Source organism: Patella vulgata, chromosome 1 (assembly GCF_932274485.2).
Source record: "Patella vulgata chromosome 1, xgPatVulg1.2, whole genome shotgun sequence".
In the NCBI taxonomy this organism is placed as follows: Eukaryota; Metazoa; Mollusca; class Gastropoda; family Patellidae; genus Patella; species Patella vulgata.
Genome location: NC_065879.2, coordinates 31,915,683 through 31,936,478, shown reverse-complemented (window position 1 = coordinate 31,936,478; position 20,796 = coordinate 31,915,683). Strand labels below are relative to the sequence as shown.

Genomic DNA, 20,796 nt, shown 5'->3' with positions numbered 1-20,796 from the left:
GATTAACCATTGTAATTCACTATAAACACTCCTTTTTTTATGGCGTATGCCAGTCTTCATTTGACCAGTTGGTACAGAAGGAGAGGGCGTTAAACCCAATTTCGTTAGTTTTTCTACAGATTTGGACAACGAAATCATCCGTTCCAATTTGTATCTAAACCCACAGGAAAGAGCATTAAATCTCATCTATGGCGATGCAAGCTTCAAAGTTTGCCGGGAGGACGCTTGGGTCCTTCAGAACGAGTCGCCACCGTTTGCCGATCTTTTAATTCACCCCTGGATAGATTAATAATAAGAAGATTTCGTAATAAAGGGCACAATTCTGGCGGCCCGGTGCTTCTCGAAAATGTGGAAACAGCAATAAGTTTCTACAATACAATGAAATATACAGCCGCTATCAATTTACAACGGACAGATAGTGAGGTTTGCCGAGTGGCACTTATCGAGTTGGCAGCCATTACTATTTACTCCAAAATTGTAATGTAGGATATGTTTTTCTTTGTTCATTCCTTAAAACTGCACACGAAAACACAGAGTACACGACTGGTGTACGGATTTGAGAATGTTCATTGCGTCTTAAATATTAGATATTAGGGTCCTACATTTTCACGGCAAGATAACAACATCAATATGGATTGAAATGGACCAATATTAAATTCTAATTTGTGTTTTTAATTTCGAATATTATGGAAAATATTGAGCTAAAGGCTTAGCTCCTTTAACATAAGCCGAAATGCTATTCATCGAACTTAGTTATACCATTCGCCTAATGAACATCCAAAGGCGTGTTGGCTGGGGACTCCGAAGGATAGGCAGGACAAACTTACGGCACTTTATGTTTGTCATTTGATATGTATTGATGTAAGCATGATTTCTGTCTAAGCTGTATCTGGGAAGTGTAATTAACGAATATCTTGTTAGAAATCTATTATTTGACTTATGCAAAAAACGCCTAAATTTTAAGGACAGAGTCTAGTCCACCACAGATGTTGGAGTGTGTTCTAATACTTATTGTTGCCTTTTGTCTCGTTGCAGCTAATGTGTGTGTTTTCTCATGCGTCAGAAGATCGCAGCAAATAATTATCACTATACTAACTAAACACTGATAAAATTTCTTCAAGACCGGCTTTGTAGGAACGAAAATATTTTTGCCATTGCGTCCCTCTCACTTAGCCCTATATGTTTGCATACAGAAGTGTTCACAATACACAAACAGCTTTAACCATGTCTTCAACAATGTTAGAAGCGGTGTTGGCAAAGACTTTATCGCTATGCTCGTTGTACTTGACCTTTCTGCTGCTTTTGACACGCTTGATTTGCGGAAACTTTTTCAAAATGGCGGATACTATTTCAGAAGGCAGGACACCATTTCAGAAGAGAGGGCACTTGTTCAAAGAGGAGGGCACGTTTTCAAAAGGGAGAGCACTTTTTCAAAAGGGAGGGCACTTTTTCAAAAGAGAAGGCACTTTTTCAAAAAAGAGGGCACTTTTTCAAAAAAAGAGGGCACTTTTTCAAAAGAGAGGGGCACTTTTTCAAAAGAGAGGGGCACTTTTTCAAAAGAGAGGGGCACTTTTTCGGAAGGGAGGGCACTTTTTCAAAAAAGAGGGCACTTTTTCAAAAGAGAGGGGCACTTTTTCGGAAGGAAGGGCACACAGCAACCCAACGTCCTATACCTTGGTTGGAAATCTTATCGGACTCGAGCGTTATTAAACATTTCCGGTTACTTTTGTTTCTTGCCTACCCTGCCTACCCGCCCAGCACCGTGTTTGGTCATTTAATCTAAGTCAGAAACAGGGTTAATTACGTTTCAAAAGTGTGACATATAGATGGAGAGGTGGGCGGTCAACCCACTTTCAATAGCCCTCTGCTTTCCCCCGAAAGACAAGTGATATAAGATATTAGGTATAACTGCAAACTTACTTTCCATCAATATCATCAAAAACAATGAAATCTATTCCCAGATTATATAAAGTATTTCTCATTATTTTTTTCCTCTCGGGACGACGTAGTAAATGTACTATAAAAATCTGAATAGAAAAATAACATAAATATAACCGATATAAAAGCACAGACATCTTGGAGATGCGTTATGTAAGAGTTAAATATGCCTATTACAGTTCTTTATTTTGGCTTCAAATGTTATATATATAAACTATTATTTAGACATTAATACACACGACAAACCTACAATCAACTCCCTAGATCATCGATGGCGGAGATTTAAACAGATTAAAACAAATGATTTAATTTAATTAAAAATGGCGAATCGAGGCAAAGTCTCGAATAACAAGTACCACCAAGAAGCTTTAATTAAAGCTTCTTGAGTACTACTGTTACGATAATAAACAATCAATGTCACATCTTGTCAAAACTTCAAACAGTGATAACGTCGCTCGAAATAAAGTAATTTAAATGAAATTTTCAATATAGCAATAACGACCAGGGGTCGGTAACTCAAAACTAAGTTATTTTAACGACCCGTTAAACTCTTACTGGTCGTTATCGTGCTAACGTGTCGTTTGTTAACGGTTCGTTAAATTTCTGTTGCTGAAAAGTCAATTTCATTATCCGTTAGCTATCCGTTAACTGATTAAAGGTAATCCAAGAGAAGACTGTTTGTTCATTGGCTGGATTTAAAAATTTTAAATTCAATGTACATATATAACATAAATTAGTATTAACACGCAACAGAAGGCAGTGGGACTTACAGCCGACTAATGCCTTTGTTAAACAGATAACGGAGCCCAACACCTCCGTTAAATATAACGGCAAGTTGACGACATGTTAAAGTTAACGGGCTTCCAGCAACAGACTTTCTCTCCGTTAAGGATAAAGACCTATTAACTCCATATTAACGTTGCAGTTAATAAACCTAGTGAATGTTATCCATAAAGTTGTCAGTTTATTATATATCCTAAATGCCCTTCAAAGATATTAACGAACCGTTAAAAGTTAATGGTGCTTTGCACAACAGGCCCTGCTCTTTATCTAATTATTACATAATACATGTATATCTTTAAGATGTGCCATGGAAGCAAGTGCTTCGATTTTGATCCAAAGCTTGTACATGGCAACACGTAGTGTCACCTACTAAATTATATCTCTCCGCCGCTGCTAAGGACCGGTCTCTATACACTACCGAATTATTAATATAGACATATACCAAATGACCACGTGTAAAGTGGATATTAACCCCCATTTTTCACCCTATGTCGCTATTGTTATAAACCCAGGTATACGCCATGCTCGTATCTCCTTATACTATTTGTGTGTTTGTTTAGGAGAAAAAGTATGCTATAATATGCCAATTCATCCAAAGTTTGCGTGTATGGCTCTTTCAAATAAATCTAAAAGGTTTGATGATCTAGCAACAATTTTAAATTCTTATTTATGATGATGACCAAATATCTTACCTCATCAAAACCTAATTTACTCTGAGGTACAGGAGGTGCATATACATGTTTAGATCTATATAATGGCGGCCCTTCCACTACAAATATACAATAAACATATTAGATATTTTGGCAAATGGCATATTTCTCTTTTACATCACATCATAGTTCTGATGTAGAGAATGTTGCGGTTGTAGCCATAGACCATAGTGCAAATTTAGATCTATATTTTAATCAGATTGGGGTTGTCCTCTCATGAACTCGATGGTTCACACACAATTTTACCAGCGGCTGCCACATTTTGCAAGAGATGAAACAAGATAAAAACAAAAACGATTTTTGTACAATCAGGGGCCATAATCCAGAAAGTTATGGTCTGAAATGCGCAAATATTCCAATTCAACCTTCATTATGGTGGAATGGTGATATATCTAAACGGTTTTTAAAATTGGAAAAAAAATTGTGACCTCTAGAGAATCCACAAGCTAAAAATGCGATTTTTCGACCAATCAGGGGGCATAATCCAGGAGGTAACGTTCGGATATGTGTAATTATTAAAAAGAATAGAGATCTTTACGATAAAAACTGTGGCCTCTATTTACACTATTTGCGTACAAGGGGCGGCCATCATGTCCGCCAGTTTCTGACCTATTTTCACGAAATTCGAACTCAACCATCATAAGTGTATAACTGTGATATATTCACATTTTTTTTTAAATCGGATAAAAATTGTGACCTCTAAAGGGACCACAGGCTCAAAACGCGATTTTTTGTACAATCAAGGGTCATAATCCAGGAGGTTACGATCCGATATGCGCGAATATCGAAAGGAACCAAGATCTTTGGGTTATAAACATGCATTTCAAGTTTCAGCCAAATCAGATCAAAATTGTGACCTCTAGGAGGTCCACAACCTTGATATACCAGATGTTTACACTATTTGTGTACAAGGGGCGGCCATTTTTTCCGGCTGTTTTGGTCCGATTTTCACCCAATCATCATTAGGGTGTGACGGTGATATACTAAAACGGTTTTTTAAATCGGATAAACATTGCGACCTCTAGAGAGACCATAAGCTAAAAACTCGATTTTTCCGTAAAATCGGCGAATATTGAAAGGAAACAAGATATTTGGGATATAAACATGTATTTAAAGTTTCATCAAAATCGGAACAAAATTGTGATCTCTAGAGTGTCCACAAGTTAAAAACGTGATTTTTCGTACAATCAGGAGCCATAATCCATGAAGTTATGGTTCAATACATGCCAATATCGAAAGGAGCCGAGATCTTTGGGAGATAGACCTATATTTCAAGTTTCATCAAAATCGGATAAAAATTGTGACCTGTAGAGTGTCCACAAACAAATTGTGGAAGGACAGACGTCCGGACGGACGGACGGACAGGGGCGACGAAAATATACGTTCACATGAAAATGTGGGCGTATAAAAACATATCCAATCAAGACTATATCTACAGCGGTCACAAGCTTTTCCAAAAGGGTGGGATTGGGGCGCAATTCAGGAACTGGAGGTCATAGCGACGAATACCTAGTATAGCGTTCGATATCTCATGAGTCATGACGAAATGTGAAAACAAAATCCATTTAAAACTGTAGTCTTTATCGCATTCACATGCAAATTGTAGAAAATGACAATATCTTATGTGTACCGGTACCATTTTTATATCATGGTTGACTTACTGGTGGCAGAAATCTTTCACCCCTATTCAAGCGCCCAGATTCGAAATGAAGTTAGCAAGCATATTCCTAGTGCCAATAAATATCTATCACGATAATAATTGTTACCTTCATATTGAAATAAACATTTTAAGACATATTAATGCATAGCACATATAATAGACAAAAATAAAATAAAAACCTATAGGTTTTTTTTTCTTTTTACCCAGAACTGAGATCACAGCAAAGGGTACGCCCACCCTGCCACCAAAGCTGGCTGGAATCCAAATTAGACGTGCCCTCAGCGCAACTGTGCAATATTTTATTATGTTCACGGCAATAACTTATAGGTTTTTGCGTCTATTATATATACTATGCATTAATATATCTTAAAATGCGTATATTAAAGATAACAATTCTTATCGTGATAAATATATCGGTATCTACTGGCGCTTGAAATATGTTTACTAACTTCATTTCAAATCCGGGTGCTTGAATACAGATGAGAGATTCAGCCCGGTAAATCTATGATTCCTAATCAAAGATATGGCCAGAACATTAATGATTAGAATCTGTTCCATTTTTATATAACTGTTAATGAAAAACAGCCAATGTTAGTAAAAAAATTATTTGCAATTATACAACTTTATATAAATAACTTACCCATTGTTTCAGTTCTAAGGTAAGCAAACTGTTCAATTTCTTCCCCTAAAGAATAGTGGCTATTTAATGGCACCATTACTTTACCAAAATATCTTGTATTTAGAATAAACATTGATATTGCTGTAAAAAAACCCTCAACATTCCTAATTAATGGAATTAATTCACGGTAACATATTTTAAATCTTCTCATGTCAATCTTTTGGAAATTTTCTATTCAATTTGTCTTTTGAATTTCTTATATGTATGGTGGCTGATTGGTATCATGTCGTGATGTCGTGGTGTCGCCCTTTATAAGGCGACAACCCGACAACCCGACATCACGACATCACGACATTTTTAACCCGACACTACGACATTTTCACCCGACACCACGACATTAAGAATGTCGTAATGTCGCGTAAAAATGTCGTATTGTCGCGTAAAAATGTCGTGATGTCGGGTTGTCGTGATGTCGGGTTGTCCACTTTCTTTATCAATGGGGGGGGGGGGGGGGGGGTGGATGGCCGAATGGTTAGCACGTGCGTGCTTTATCATAAGACCTGTCATTGAGTCAACTGGCGTGGTTTCGAATCCCCGGTTGTACGTGACAAGGAGTAGGGTCGCCTGTCCAACCTCGTGGGTTTTCTCCAGGTCCTCCGGTTTCCTCCCACTGCTAAAGACCCCTACGCGCAAGCGAGTTATTGAAATCAAATTAAACCATATGTTAGTCCCGAAATGACCTAGTTTGTGTCGAGTGCACGTTAAACCCTCTCTCTCTCTCTCTCTCTTTATCAATGCCATTTCATTTCATTTCTTTATCAATGTTGAAGCGGCCACGAGATCAAGTCAGCCCTCACTATCTCATCCTTCACTAATAGTAAGTGCAGGGGGACTACACCACACAAAATTTACACAAAAACAAATACACGGACAGGACATCATACTCAGGAAAACACAAACATACAGACAATTAAAAAAAAGTGAATGGATCCGGGGGCTAGCCGTAAGCGTCCACTGCGCTGTACAGTCCCGGGTCTGTAGTGACACAGACTTCACTCAAATTTGAAAACAATTAGGAATACAACCCAAAGAACCCATTGTGTAATGCCAGCATGAGTCATGATCTGCATTATGCTACACAAAATACGAATGTAAGCATATGTAATAAAATTCAACTATACAAGTAACCACATCGGCGAAATGTATAAAAAGGTAGTCTAAACTCTAAATTCAATAAAGAAACGCTTCAGTATTTGGGTACATGTTCCATCGTCACAAACCAGAGGCTGCCAGCCATTTACGCCCACATTTTCGAGAGATGGATAGAGAACAAGCTAAAAAGAAAGTGATTTTTCGTACAATCAGGGGCCATAATTCAGGAAGTTACGGTCCGATATGTGTGAATATCGAAAGGAACCGAGATCTTTGGGTTATAAACTTACATTTCAAGTTTCAACAAAATCGGATAAAAATTGTGACCTCTATAGGGTCCACAACCTTGATATACCATATTTTTATGCTCTTTGAGAACGAAGGGCGGTCATTTTGTCTGTCAGTTTTGGGCCGATTTTCACGAAATTCGAACTCAGTCGTCCTTAGGGTCTCACGGTAATATAATAATACGGTTTTTTAAATCGGATAAATATTATGACCTCTATAGGGTCCACAAGCTAAAAACGCGATTTTTCGTACAATCAGGGGCCAGAATTCAGGAAGTTACGTTCCGATATGTGCCAATATCGAGAAGAACCGAGATCTTTGGTTTATAAACTTACAAATCAAGTTTCAACAAAATCGGATAAAAATTGTGACCTCTATAGGGTCCACAACCTTGATATACCATATTTTTACGCTATTTGAGAACGAACGGCGGCCATTTTGTCTGTCAGTTTTGGGCCGATTTTCATGAAATTCGAACCCAGTCGTCCTTAGGGTGTAACGGTGATATAATAATACGTTTTTTTAAATCGGATAAAAATTATGACCTCTATAGGGTCCACAAGCTAAAAACGCGATTTTTCGTACAATCAGGGGCCAGAATTCAGGAAGTTATGTTCCGAAATGTGCCAATATCGACAAGAACCGAGATCTTTGGTTTATAAACTTACATTTCAAGTTTCAACAAAATCGGATAAAAATTGTGACCTCTATAGGGTCCACAACCTTGATATACCATATTTTTACGCTATTTGAGAACGAACGGCGGCCATTTTGTCTGTCAGTTTTGGGCCGATTTTCATGAAATTTGAACCCAGTCGTCCTTAGGGTGTAACGGTGATATAATAATACGTTTTTTTTTAACTCGGATAAAAATTATGACCTCTAAAAACGCGATTTTTCGTACAATCAGGGGCCATAATTCGGGAAGTTACGTTCCGATATGTGCGAATATCGAAAGGAACCAAGATCTTTGGGTTATAAGCATACATTTCAAGTTTAAACCTAATCGGATAAAAGTTGTGACCTCTACGGTGTTCACAAGCTAAAAACGTGATTTTTCGTACAATCAGGGGTCATAATCCATGAAGTTACAGTCCGATACATGCCAATATCGAAAGGAACCGAGATCTTATGGTGATAAACCTATATTTCAAGTTTCATTGAAATCGGATAAAAATTGTGACCCGTAGACTGTTCACAAACAATTGTGGACGGACGGACGGACAGGGGCGACGACAATATATGTCCACATGAAAATGTGGGCGTATAAAAACAAAAACAAAACTGAATACAAAGAAGCAAGTAGGAAATGTAGACTGTCTCGAGGGACAGCCGTCTGCTGACTGAGAATGACGTCATATCTTAGAAGGTGTTAAAAAAATCACAATAATAAGGGCAATAATCCAGATAGAATAACGTTAAACGCTTAAAAACCATAAGTTCTAGCGACTAATCGGAATTATTAAGTTATGTAATTGTACAATATATAATAATATATTAATACAATACCCCACACAAGAAATGCAAAACAGGTATGTTGAAGAAATCGTACTATGTAAGTGTATTTATAAAGGCATAACATTAAGGGAGGTAATTCAGACAGGGTTAGGTAACTACAGAAAATCTAAAATAAAATTTAAATTGGATCATTATTATCCAGTATGTAGTCGGTTATATACTTACAAGAAATGTCAAACTTGGTATGTTGAAGTAATGGAAGTTTTGAAATTTCTTTTAAAATGTATAATTGTGTAGCGCCTTTGGCAGTGCATTTAAAGTAAAGAGATTTTATTCGGGAGAAAAAGAATACTTACCCTTCACTAACTGCGAATCAAGCTGGCCCTCACTGCCAAATTACCGGTCTTAATACGAAATTCCAGATATCATGCTACATATCAGTAGAAAGCACGTTCACTGTTCTTTTCAAATATATAAATAATTTTCTGGCACATTTATATTTACTTGCCTTGAAAAGTGAAAAGGGGGGGGGGGATATTAGATAAATATGCGGGGCTTAATCCAAAATTCCGTATATCTATACTGAAAAGTAAAGTTAATCCTTCTTGAAATTTATTTATTATATTTTAGGCGGAATGCATACATACTTTTTTAAATTAAAATTGATACAAGTTTGGTAGCCTTCACTGGTTGAATTAAAGAGAGTGGCGGGGTGGGGCGAGTGTTTAATGTCAACAACATACGTGTCTTAATACGAAATTCAAGTTATTGTGTCATACATCGGGGGTTGATGGCTGAATGGTTAGCGTGTGCGCGCTGAATCATAAAGTCTATCATTGAGTCAACTGGTGTGGTTTCTATTACCTGGTTGTACGTGACAAGGAGTAGGGTCGCCTGTCCAACCTCGTGGGTTTTCTCCGGGCCCTCCGGTTTCCTCCCACTACTAAAGACCCCTACGCGCAAGCGAATTATTGAAATAAAATTAAACCATACGTTAGTCCCGAAATGACCTAGTTTGTGTTGAGTGGACGTTAAACCCCATCTCTCTCTCTCTCTCTCTCTCCTCTCATACATCACCGGAAAGTAGTTTTCTATGGCTCTTTAAATCTACTTATTATTTTCTGGCACATTCACGATTATATACTTTATTTTGAGCAAAGTAATGGGTTACTAAAAATAGACTACTTCCAATTCATTTTATTTATCGAAGGCTCGAATTAGTCCATACCGAGCACGTGAGTACACTCAAGTCATGGTCATCCAGCGAATTTATTAGTGAGTGCCAGCTTGATTCGCAGTTAGTGAAGGGTAAGTATTCTTAGTGAAGGATGAGACAGTGAGGGCTGACTTGCTCTCTGCAAGGGACAGCACTCTATTATCCATGGCCGCTTCAACATTGATAAATAAAGTCGACAACTCGACAACCCGACATCACGACACCCCGACATCACGACATTTTTACGCGACAATACGACATTTTTACGCGACATTACGACATTCTTAATGTCGTGGTGTATGGAAGCGTATTTGGGTCACTACTTATTGAGATATTACGCAACACATCGAACTAAAATATGTCAACTTCATGAGTTATATTACAAAAAATCGACTTAATAAGTCGACTCGACGCATTAAACTCACCTCTTAACGACAAAAACTATGTCGATATGTTTACATCATGCCAATAGTCGATTTGACTCTAAATCAACAAGTCATATTTTAATGCAATATATAGACTTAATAGTGTCGCCGTTTTCAGTTATGTACCACGTGCTTAATTTCATTGCCCGAGATTGCTTATTCATGAAAGTGCAGCCAATGAGTGAAGAATGTTTTAGGTTGGACAGGCAACCCTACTCCTTGTCACGAACAACCCGGGATTCGAAACCACGCCAGTTGACTCAATGACAGGCCTTATGATACAGTGCGCACGTGCTAACCATTCGCCCCCCCCCCCCCCCCCCACATAATGGACATTAAAATCTCCGACAATAATTCTCCCCTTTCTTGTCGATTATATCTACCATAGCTGAAAATTCATCGGTGAAAAAAAAAAATTGTTTGTTATTTTTTTTTCTTTGAGGTTGGTAATTTGTATATAATCCTAAAACACTTACTATCAGCACTTATTACTGTTCCAAGCACCAAAATGGGTTTTTTTTGCCATGTGTGGCTACAACTGGGTTATTTTGCTCTGATTTCTTCAAATATGATATTTGAAACTTGTTTATAGTTTAACTAAGAACTACGTGATTACTGTGTGAAAACGCGGAGAGATTTTTAGGAGAACTTTTGGATTATCATGTTTTTGGATAGAACATTGCAGTTCAATATGGACATGTTTGTGCTATTTTTAGTATCGGCTTTGTCGGTGTCAATACTACTAGTCTGAACCTTGTGAACTGTCAAGACTAAATACTATTTGGACGAACAATAGAGTTAACAATGCTGTGACTTTTACCGTATTCCTGAAGCAATGTACTGATAGCAAAATCTTGGGGTTTTGACGAAGTGTGTCTATTGTAATCGTCCAATCAAATTTCTCCTGAGTACAGTGGACTCAAGGGGGTTTGCATGACTGACCGCTTAACGGGAATGACCACCTAATAAAACCTCAATGTTTGTTAGTACTGATACCAAGTAAAATTGTACGTGTTGATGCATCAGGAGCAAACATCAATACTCGCGTCGGTAAATATTGGACCGTCGCTAAAGTTCGCTATTGGAACGAAAATGTTTTGACGCAAATCTCCGATATAAATTGTGTAAACGTGCCTATTTGAACCAACATTTATTACTGCCCACCTTTGTTATGTATTCAATAATAATATTTATCCACTTTTGTGAAGAAAATCCAATAATTATTGTTATTTTATAAAAAAAAATGAGCATAAATCCAAAAAATCTATTGGAAGTTGTCTTTCTGTCCAATTTATAGAAACACAATACGTAATATGTCAGTCCGTCTCTTTGATCTAGGGTCTTCCCTAAAACTTAGGACAGTCGATTAAAGATGGTGAAAATATTGTTCGTCTGCTATGTGGTCCAATGATAAAAAGATTACAAGTGTGTGTGCCCGGAACCTCCAGGTTAACGGGTGATATTTTTACTCACTGAGCCACCGCCGACGGTATCAACACGGACGAATGTACTATGTACAGCTTTGACATATATTCTTTTTATTTTCTCCTCGTTTTTAAGTTCTAGCATTATTATAGCCTGTTAGGGAATGTATATTGCACAGTAGTGGAATTTGGGCGAAATTATGTCATTGGTTGATTTTGTATTATACTGACAGAAGACAGGCCAATTATTATGTAAATTCCACTCCCGTTTTAATCCATGACAAACTTGTTGTTGTTCTTCTTCTTAGTGTTTAACGTCCGCTTCCACCAAAGGTGATATCACAGACAAGTTGTCTTTATTTTCATTTTAATGATCTTAGCGCACGCGCAGGGGTCTTTGCTGTGGGGGGGGGGGGGACCGGAGTACCCGGAGTAAACCCACGAGGTTGTGAAGGCGCCCCTATCTCCAAGCCACATACGCTGACACCAGGGATCGAAACCAGAGGTGACCGGCCAACTAGAGGTCGAAGCGTGACAATCTAGACCACTAGCCCCCCCCCCCCCCATGACAAACTTACAAATTACTACATTTTAATGAAATAACCAGTGTTTTATGGGATGGCTAACCACGTGTGTTATATTTTAGTTGTAATGTTTATTAGTGTAGAATTTTTATTACTATTTTATTTATATAGCGCTACATTACATATCAAAATGTTCCTAATCATAAGACTGTCCGAAAAGATGCGTTTTCGGCTTACACTTCTATGTATGATACGAATTTAATTGTCTAATGGTTGCAGGAAGATTGTTCCAGAGTTTGGCAGACGGACAGGGGTATGAGAATTGGTCAACTCGTTCGTTACATTTTGGAATAGAGAGGCGAGTTCTGTCATCGGCTGATCTCAGATTAGATCTTTGATTGGAATAATATGTGAGGAGTTCTTTTAGATAGACTGGATAGGAATCGGAGTATAACGTATTGTATATATTGCACAGTATTTTAACGGGATTTTACCGGTAGCCAATAAAGATCTTTCAAATTGAGTTTCAAATATAACCCGAACAGCATTATGCGAAGCATCCTCCAACCTGTGAATATCTGAGTCGGGTGTTGCAGCTAATAATGCATTATTTAGCGTAGTCTAAATGTGACAAGTGCACAGACTACACTAATGGCACAATCCCTAATTCGGCACTTTCCAATCTTAGAAATGTTTCTCAACTGGGAAGATCATTTGTTTTACGGTACTGTTTATTTGTGGTCTGTTGGAGAGGTGTTTTTCAAAGATGTGGCCCAGGTTCTTTGCTATATCCTTTTTTTTCTTTTTTTTGCGGGGGGGGGGGGGGGTGTAGGTGGCGGAATGGTTAGCACGTGCGCGCTGTATCATAAGGTCTGTTATTGAGTCAACTGGCGTTGTTTCGAATCCCCGGTTGTACGTGACAAGGAGTAGGGTCGCCTGTCCAACCTAGTGGGTTTTCTCCGGGTCCTTCGGTTTCCTCCCACTGCTAAAGAACCCTAAAATTAAACCATATGTTAGTCCTGAAATGACCTAGTTTGTGTCGAGTGGACGTTAAACCCCATCTCTCTCTCTCTCTCTCTCTCTCTCTCTCTCTCTCTCTCTCTCTTTAATGTCCTTTATAACAATCAAATTAAAATCTTCAATAAGAAAACTCTAAAACGAAAGACATTCTTCACTCATTGGCTGCACTTTCATGAATAAGCAATCTCGGGCAATGAAATTAAGCACGTGGTACATAACTGAAAACGGCGACATATTGCATTAAAATATGACTTATTGATTTAGAGTCAAATCGACTATTGGCATGATGTAAACATATCGACATAGTTTTTGTCGTTAAGATGTGAATTTAATGCGCCGAGTCGACTTATTAAGTCGATTTTTTGTAATATAACTCATGAAGTTGACATATTTTAGTTCAATGTGTTGCGATATTATCTCAATAAGTAGTGACCCAAATACGCTTCCATACGTGGTGCCGGGTGAAAATGTCGTAGTGTCGGGTTGTCGCCTTATGAAGGGCGACACCACGACATGACGACATGATACCAATCAGCCACCATATATATGCTATATGTATTTAGATCAATGTTCAATGGATCTCTAATCAATTTACAGTTGGCGTGTATGTAAAAAAAATGTTGAAATTCGATGAACATCAAACCTCTATATTTAGTTCGGTGGATGCAGAAAAGTGGGACGTCTAACCCCATTTCATATCACAAATTATTATTACACACGTAGAATTACCAACCTGTGGCCTTTACAGAATGTGCAAATATTATAATATCATTATATGGCCCGTCATATTCAGGCAATGGAGGTGTGTACACTATATGTTGAGTAACACAACGTCGTATATCTATTAAAAGAGCTGAGTGTAGTATGGGAACAGGGAAACATCCACGAATTTCCCAGTCAACCATTTTCAAATATTCTTCTGTTCTTACATAATAACCCTGAAAGTAAAATGTTACACATCTCTTAAGCTTTGATAGATTTGCCTAAGCTCGCAGCTTTGTCACTTGATATTGTGAAAGGAAACTTTTAATTTCATTAATTTGAAAATGAAGCAACGTCTCCTGGAAATACTCCACACTTTTTACTTGATCTGATAGATCACAATGTCTGTAGGTTTTCTTCTCTGTGTATTGTTTGATCTTTAGTTAGGATCCGATAAAAATTTATTTTTGAAACACATGGAAAGTGGCTCACCTTTGTATCTATCCCTTCCCAGAAGTTGGAATAATATCCTGCGTCACTGGCATTAAACATTGGCCCTACTATTATCCTGTAATTACAAACAAAATTATTCCCAGACATATCATGTAGGCTTAGTAATCATTCAGAATACAGATCTAGAATAGGAAGATTTTCTTTTACGTCTGATGGCATCGACAACGCATATTATAAGATGTAGATAAGGAGCTGCCTCTATGCCCGTTCTTGCTATAATAGTTCCAATTTATTCACAATTTTAATAAAATATATTGAAAATTTCATTCAAATTACCCAAAGGATTGTTTCTTCTTGCTGAAAATCTACTTATAAATAAGTAAAAGATAGCCACGCAAATCCGCCCTCAACAACAGCTTATCCGAAAGGAAAACCTGGACGTTGAGAGAATTTAATATAACGGCAAATGGGTTGGGGTAACTGTAGAACTGAAAGTCGCAGAATGCTGAATATCAAGCAATAACTTTATTCCAAATTTGAAAAGAATCCATTAAAAACTATAGCCTCTATTACGTTCTACTCCATGGGTTAATCCAGGGTTTTCACGATTTCAAATTATCTGCTCTGACCTTGATCGTAGCTTGATTCTGTGAACCAATCAAAAAACAGTTTATAAACCTGTCTTACTAAGACTAACTAAGAATGTCTTTAGCCTCTTTGTTTACGTTCACAACAATATGGCTTGTTGCAAAACGATTTCCCTTCGCTACTAGGGATACAGGGGATCATGGTCCCTTCATGACCACAAGGCTTCCATCAAAAACTGTAGCGTCTATTGCGTTTACAAGCCAATGACGAATAGGCAAAGTGGCGCCTACGTGCGGGCGTATAAAGTGCTTTAAACCATATCACGTCTATATATAAATCCATAGAACAATTGATACTTACTTATTTTGATCCATAAGTAACTGTAGTGTCTTGTTATTTTCAATAATCACATTTGCATCAGCCATCTAAAAGATAGGTTGACAGGCAATGAAGTATAAGCATTTGTGAAGTCCACAAAGGTAGTCGCATATTAAATATTATGTTTTGTGGGTAACGGAATGCTAGATGTCATTTGTTAAAATGTAAATAGCCCCAACAATAATAAGCGCGATAATCCAGATAAGACAGCGCTAAAAGGTTAAACCTGTTATAGTGTACCTTTTTGTATATATTTTATTACTATTTAATTTTAGTCAAAAAACAATTGACCAATGTCCAAATAGGTATCTCGCTAATCTTTTCTGTTTGGGGATATAATATGCTTAATGTAAACGATATATATTACGTAATTATAGTTAACAAGCGTTCTTCCTATGCCCATATCATCTTCTGTATTTAAACATACATGTATACATGTATGTGCAATTTATTATTTCTTATCAAATATTATTATATAATTATTTTAATCCTAATTTTGTATAATGTTTTATATTCTATTGTATCTTTAGTTTGGTGCGATCGGCTCTCCTATCTAATTATTGTGACCGTTAGCCAGTTTTGGACGCTCGTTTAATATTTTAACTATTTATCTGAGTCATCGTCATTATGGTGTTGGAATAAACTACAAGTCTACAACCCCCCAAAAAGTTATGAAAGGGTATCACTGCCAATATTAAATGCTCTGCTAAAATGTCTTTTCCATTGATTATGTGTAAAAAGTACATTACCAGTAATGTAAAACGTCAAATACAATGGGTCAAATGTCAAATATTTTATTGGAAGATGCTGTTTTCTGACGTGTCTACATTTCACATTCCCCTCGATACAAGTAGTTGGTAAATTATAATATGTACTCTCATGCAATAAAAATGATGATAAAAAATATTGCTGATTTTATTATATATTTTTCGAAAATGAAAATGAAATGAAATGGGGTTTAACGGCATGACCCCTACTATTCTGCTCCTACTAGGCTAATGAAGACGGGGAAATTTTGCCCGCACAGCAGCACTACTGTCCACTCTTAAATCGAATTCCAACTGCCAAGGGATCTTTAACGTGCACGCCAAAAACCTCAGGTTTTCGTCCCATCCGAACGTCTATATGTTGCCCCTTGCCTGCACCACTGACTATATTTTTCGACTATTAGGGCTAGATTAGACAGACGTTAAGTTACTCTAGCATCGCTTGTCTTTTTAAGTAGATAGACATAATTTTATTTCGTTCCAATAAATCTGGAGCTACGATGGCTAAGTGGGTAAGGCGCTGGCTCGCTAGCCTGAAGGTCGCGTGTTCGATCCCTGCATTTGCCGAGAAAGTTCATCGGGATTTTCCGACGTGGTTTCCCCTTGTCAGTGGTGCAGGACGGAGGGTCTGACAAGGATAGCTGTCTAGTCGTTCGGATGGGACGAAAAAACTCGAAGTCCCGTGTATACATTGGCGTGCATTTAAAAGATCCCCTGTCAGTTGGAATTCGATATAAGAGTAGGCCATTATGCAAAATTTCCCTCATTAGCCCAGTTTAGGAGCAGAATAGTATGACGTTAAACCCCATTTCAATGTTTTCAAAACAAAGCAAACCATTCTATGTTTTTAATATTTGGGATAGCATGAACCTTATCAAAACTTACGAATATATAATCTGCCAATATCTGTCTTGCATCTTCCAGGGCTTGTTGTCGAAGTTTGATGACGTTTTCATATCGTTGTTTCGACCAATCGTTCGATGACTTTTCATCACTATATCCTACATATATTTTATTAACATTTCAATAATTAGATGAACAAACTTTTTGTATTCGGGGGTTCAAAATTATAGTTACGAAGAATAACATGGTCATTTTTACTCTTACTCTTATTTGATTGGGTTTTCAAAATGAAAGGGGTATAGTGCATCAGATAACGGAAAATAAAAAAAATATTCGAATATTGATACAAGTATCAAAATTGGCACAAATACACTTTGGGGATTACTTTTTGAAAACGTCCATCAGCCATTCTAAATCCAAGATGACGTCCCTTTCAAGATGGTCGACTTTCGGTCAAAGATTTATCATTTTCATACCATTTGTCCTATTTTAGTAATCCTCAACATAATCGGAAAAAGGTAATGGAATTTAAAGGGTCCACAAACTTTGTACAATTCACACTTTGCGTAGGCCTAGGCATGATTTCAATTTTTAGCGAATTGACCAGAAATGAAATCCTATAGAGAATCAAACATTGTACTCAGATGAAGCCAGTTATTTGTTCCATTTAACAGCGCTGTTAAGAAGTTAATAAATTGAAACCACTTTGTGTAGATCATCGCAAAACGGAATTGTCTTTTGACCCAATGTGCCCCGTATGTGGGGTACACCTGGTCACACTATGGTACACAGTTGGCCATCAAGTATGTTATTTTTCTTAAAATGTAGTAAACCCATTGAAACTCATTAGAACTGTTAAAACTTAACTTAGTTTAAAATATGAATTTGTTTTAAGACTTGGACACAGATACACAGTTAACAATTTCAACAAACAGCTTAACATTGAACACACAATTCTTAAAGGGGCATTATGGGAGATTAGATTAGATAAAGAGCTGGAGGTTCTCACTATAATAGTTAAAAACTATAAAGGGAATTTGCTGAAAATTTCAGTCAAATTGATCCACTCTGAACTGAGAATATAGGAAATTAGATAAAGAGCGGGCATTTCTCACTATGATAGTTCAAAAAACTAAATAATGTAAAGGGAATTTGCTGAAAATTTCAGTCAAATTGATCCACTGTGAACCGAGAATTTAGCGATTGAATTTTCAGCCTAGCCCCGGTCATCATTAGTAAAGTCGGGACGATATAAAAAAACAAAAAACATAGTCTCGATTATCCATTTCATGATTAAATTATGAATGAAAGTTGAGCAGCAAATCGGATCCTAATCAAGTAAAAATTGCAGGCTAGCGATGACATCGAGGGTTGATTATGGGTTGGATAACTTAATTAATGTCTAACTAATAATTTAGATAACATCTTGTAATTACATGGAAATAAGTAATTATGTTACAAACAGTGAAGTGTGGAACATTGAAATCTTATCTTACCGAACAGTTTTCCTATATTTTCGAGCTGACGTGAACTCACGTGCGTGTTCAAATTCTGGATTGGCGACCATTTCAAAAACAACAGAAAGATCCCGTAGTCGCTACCTGACCCAATCTTTTTGGGTTAAAATCTTGGTGATTAGAATTTTGGGTATCTGACCCTCAAAATACTATTTTAACCCAAAATTATCAGGTAGCCACTCTTGTGGGTCACTAACTGATCCAATCTTCTTTAGTCTGATTTAGATGTTCCTATTATTAATTAGAACAGGATTCGCTTTAGTTTATATATTTTACCTTGACATTTTATTGCTTTAAATCTTCCTAGTGCAAAAACGGAAAATTTGACCTTTTGACCTCAGGGGTCACAAAGAACAAAGGTGATTTAGCAAATTTACATTTTTATTGAAAGAATGATTACTTTCGATCATTTTCAGCATGTTTTCATGATACAAGAATTGCTGCACACTCACTTTCAATGCAAATGACCTCATTTGACCCCGAATATCTCGAAAACGTCCCAACGGCGGACTGATTACCACTCGGCAGCGTATTTTGTGCAACATTTTACTATAGAGTAGTTGGGTCTGCTTTTGTGCCCACTTGATGGACACCCCGCGCACTGAGCCTCCGGACTATATTGAAATGCTGCGTCTCAGCTTGTGGACACTTCCGAGAAATAATGTAAAGGTATGGTATGGTCCGATTTTGATGAAACTTTAAATTTATGTTTATGTCACAAAAATCTTGGTTCCTTTCGATAATCGCGCATATCGGAACGTAACTTCCAGGATTGTTCGGAAAATCGCGTTTTTAGCTTATGGACCCTCTAGAAATCCCAATTTGTATTCAATTTTAAAGACCGGTTAAATATATCACCATTACACCCCAATGAAGGTTGAGTTCGAATTTCGTAAACATGGCCACTCCTTGTACGCAAAAATTGTGTAAAAGTATGTAATACCAAGGTTTTGGGCCCTTTAGAAGTCACAATTTTTATCTTTTTATCCGATTTTGATCAAACTCAAAATATATGTATATCCAAACGATCTCGGTTCCTGTCGATATTCATGCATATCGAACTATAATTTCCTGGATTATGGCCCCTGATTTGTACAAAAAATCGCATTTATTTTTTAGCTTGATCTCTTTCCATCTTTTGCAAAATGTGGGCATATCTTGCCTGGCAACCGCTGGATTGTAGTCAAATGACTAAAAGAATTTCCCAAGAGAAGTCCTTAGAGCATAGACGTGAGGCATCTTTCTTATTTATAAGTCAGTTGGGAACAACGGTGGTTCAGTGAGTAAGACTTTGGCTCGCTAACCGGGAGGTCCCATGTTCGGTCATGGTGTTCATCGGGACTTCCACTATTTCGTGCTTCCGCTCTAATCCGTTTGACATCTTTCATACACACAAAGGCTAAATAAACATATTAAATTCCATTCAGTATGAAAATAGAAGAGAAATAAATACTTCTAAAAATTTCTAAAGGCATACTGAAATCGTCGATGTAGGAATTAAAATGTCGGTTAATTAGGTTAGGGCCTGTTCTCAGGCGGAGCTAACTGTAGACAGGCAGCCTAAGTTTGGGATGGTCAAAATCGTGTAAAAATCGTGACCTGTAGAGTGCCACAAACAAATTGTGGACGGACGGACCGACGGAAAGGGGCGACGGCATAATACGTCCACATGAAAATGTGGGCGTATAAAAATATAATGACCTTTCTGTGTATGATTAATGTCAACATCTACAGAATGATATTCATGTTGAACAGCCGTCAACCATTCTTCTAATACAGCTGTAGAATTATCTATATTATGGTCACTTCGGATCCTAAAAAATATAAAGATAAATTACATCCATCAACTATTGGTGAAGCTAAATTGAGGTCCCCTGGGGGTATGGCAAGGAGCAGTGGTGCCTAATATAGCTGTAGAATTATCTATATTATGGTCACTTCGGATCCTAAAAAATATAAAGATAAATCACATCCATCAACTATTGGTGAAGCTAAATTGAGGTCCCCTGGGGGTATGGCAAGGAGCAGTGGTGCCTAGTCGTCGTTGGTATGGTACGAAACGCCGAGGTTCTGCGTACACGTTAGCGTATACGTTAAAAAAAACTATATGTGGGCGTTTTTTTATGGTTCGGTGATTATTGTGCTGGTTCAATGTCAGCTGATCGTTTACGTGCACTCAGGTGATCGTCCATCTGTGCGACTATACGTTGTCCCTTGCCAGGCCCTATGTACTGCACCACTGACAAAGGAGAACCAAGCCGAAAAATCCCGATAAACTTTGCCCGCCAACGTAGTGACAGAACCTCGGAACCTCCAAGTTAGCGAACCAAC

At 37.5% G+C, this 20,796-nt stretch overlaps 1 protein-coding gene across 4 annotated transcripts in view; it reads right to left on the bottom strand.

Annotated features, from left to right (window-relative positions):
* LOC126808433 (probable inactive glycosyltransferase 25 family member 3) overlaps nucleotides 1-20,796 on the bottom strand; it is a 31,102-nt gene that overhangs the window by 7,348 nt on the left and 2,958 nt on the right. For 2 of the 4 annotated variants that reach the window (XM_056098425.1, XM_050533137.2), the window contains exons 2-9: nucleotides 20,167-20,279; nucleotides 16,991-17,106; nucleotides 15,321-15,385; nucleotides 14,412-14,487; nucleotides 13,951-14,155; nucleotides 5,732-5,851; nucleotides 3,414-3,490; nucleotides 1,921-2,027 (exon numbers count right to left, since the gene is read on the bottom strand). In XM_056098425.1, the coding sequence (XP_055954400.1) occupies nucleotides 1,921-2,027; nucleotides 3,414-3,490; nucleotides 5,732-5,851; nucleotides 13,951-14,155; nucleotides 14,412-14,487; nucleotides 15,321-15,385; nucleotides 16,991-17,106; nucleotides 20,167-20,279 (879 nt within the window). Of the gene's footprint in view, nucleotides 1-1,920; nucleotides 2,028-3,413; nucleotides 3,491-5,731; nucleotides 6,058-13,950; nucleotides 14,156-14,411; nucleotides 14,488-15,320; nucleotides 15,386-16,990; nucleotides 17,107-20,166; nucleotides 20,363-20,796 lie in introns of those variants that run through there. The other 2 variants (XM_050533135.2, XM_050533136.2) reach the window with 2 other exon arrangements.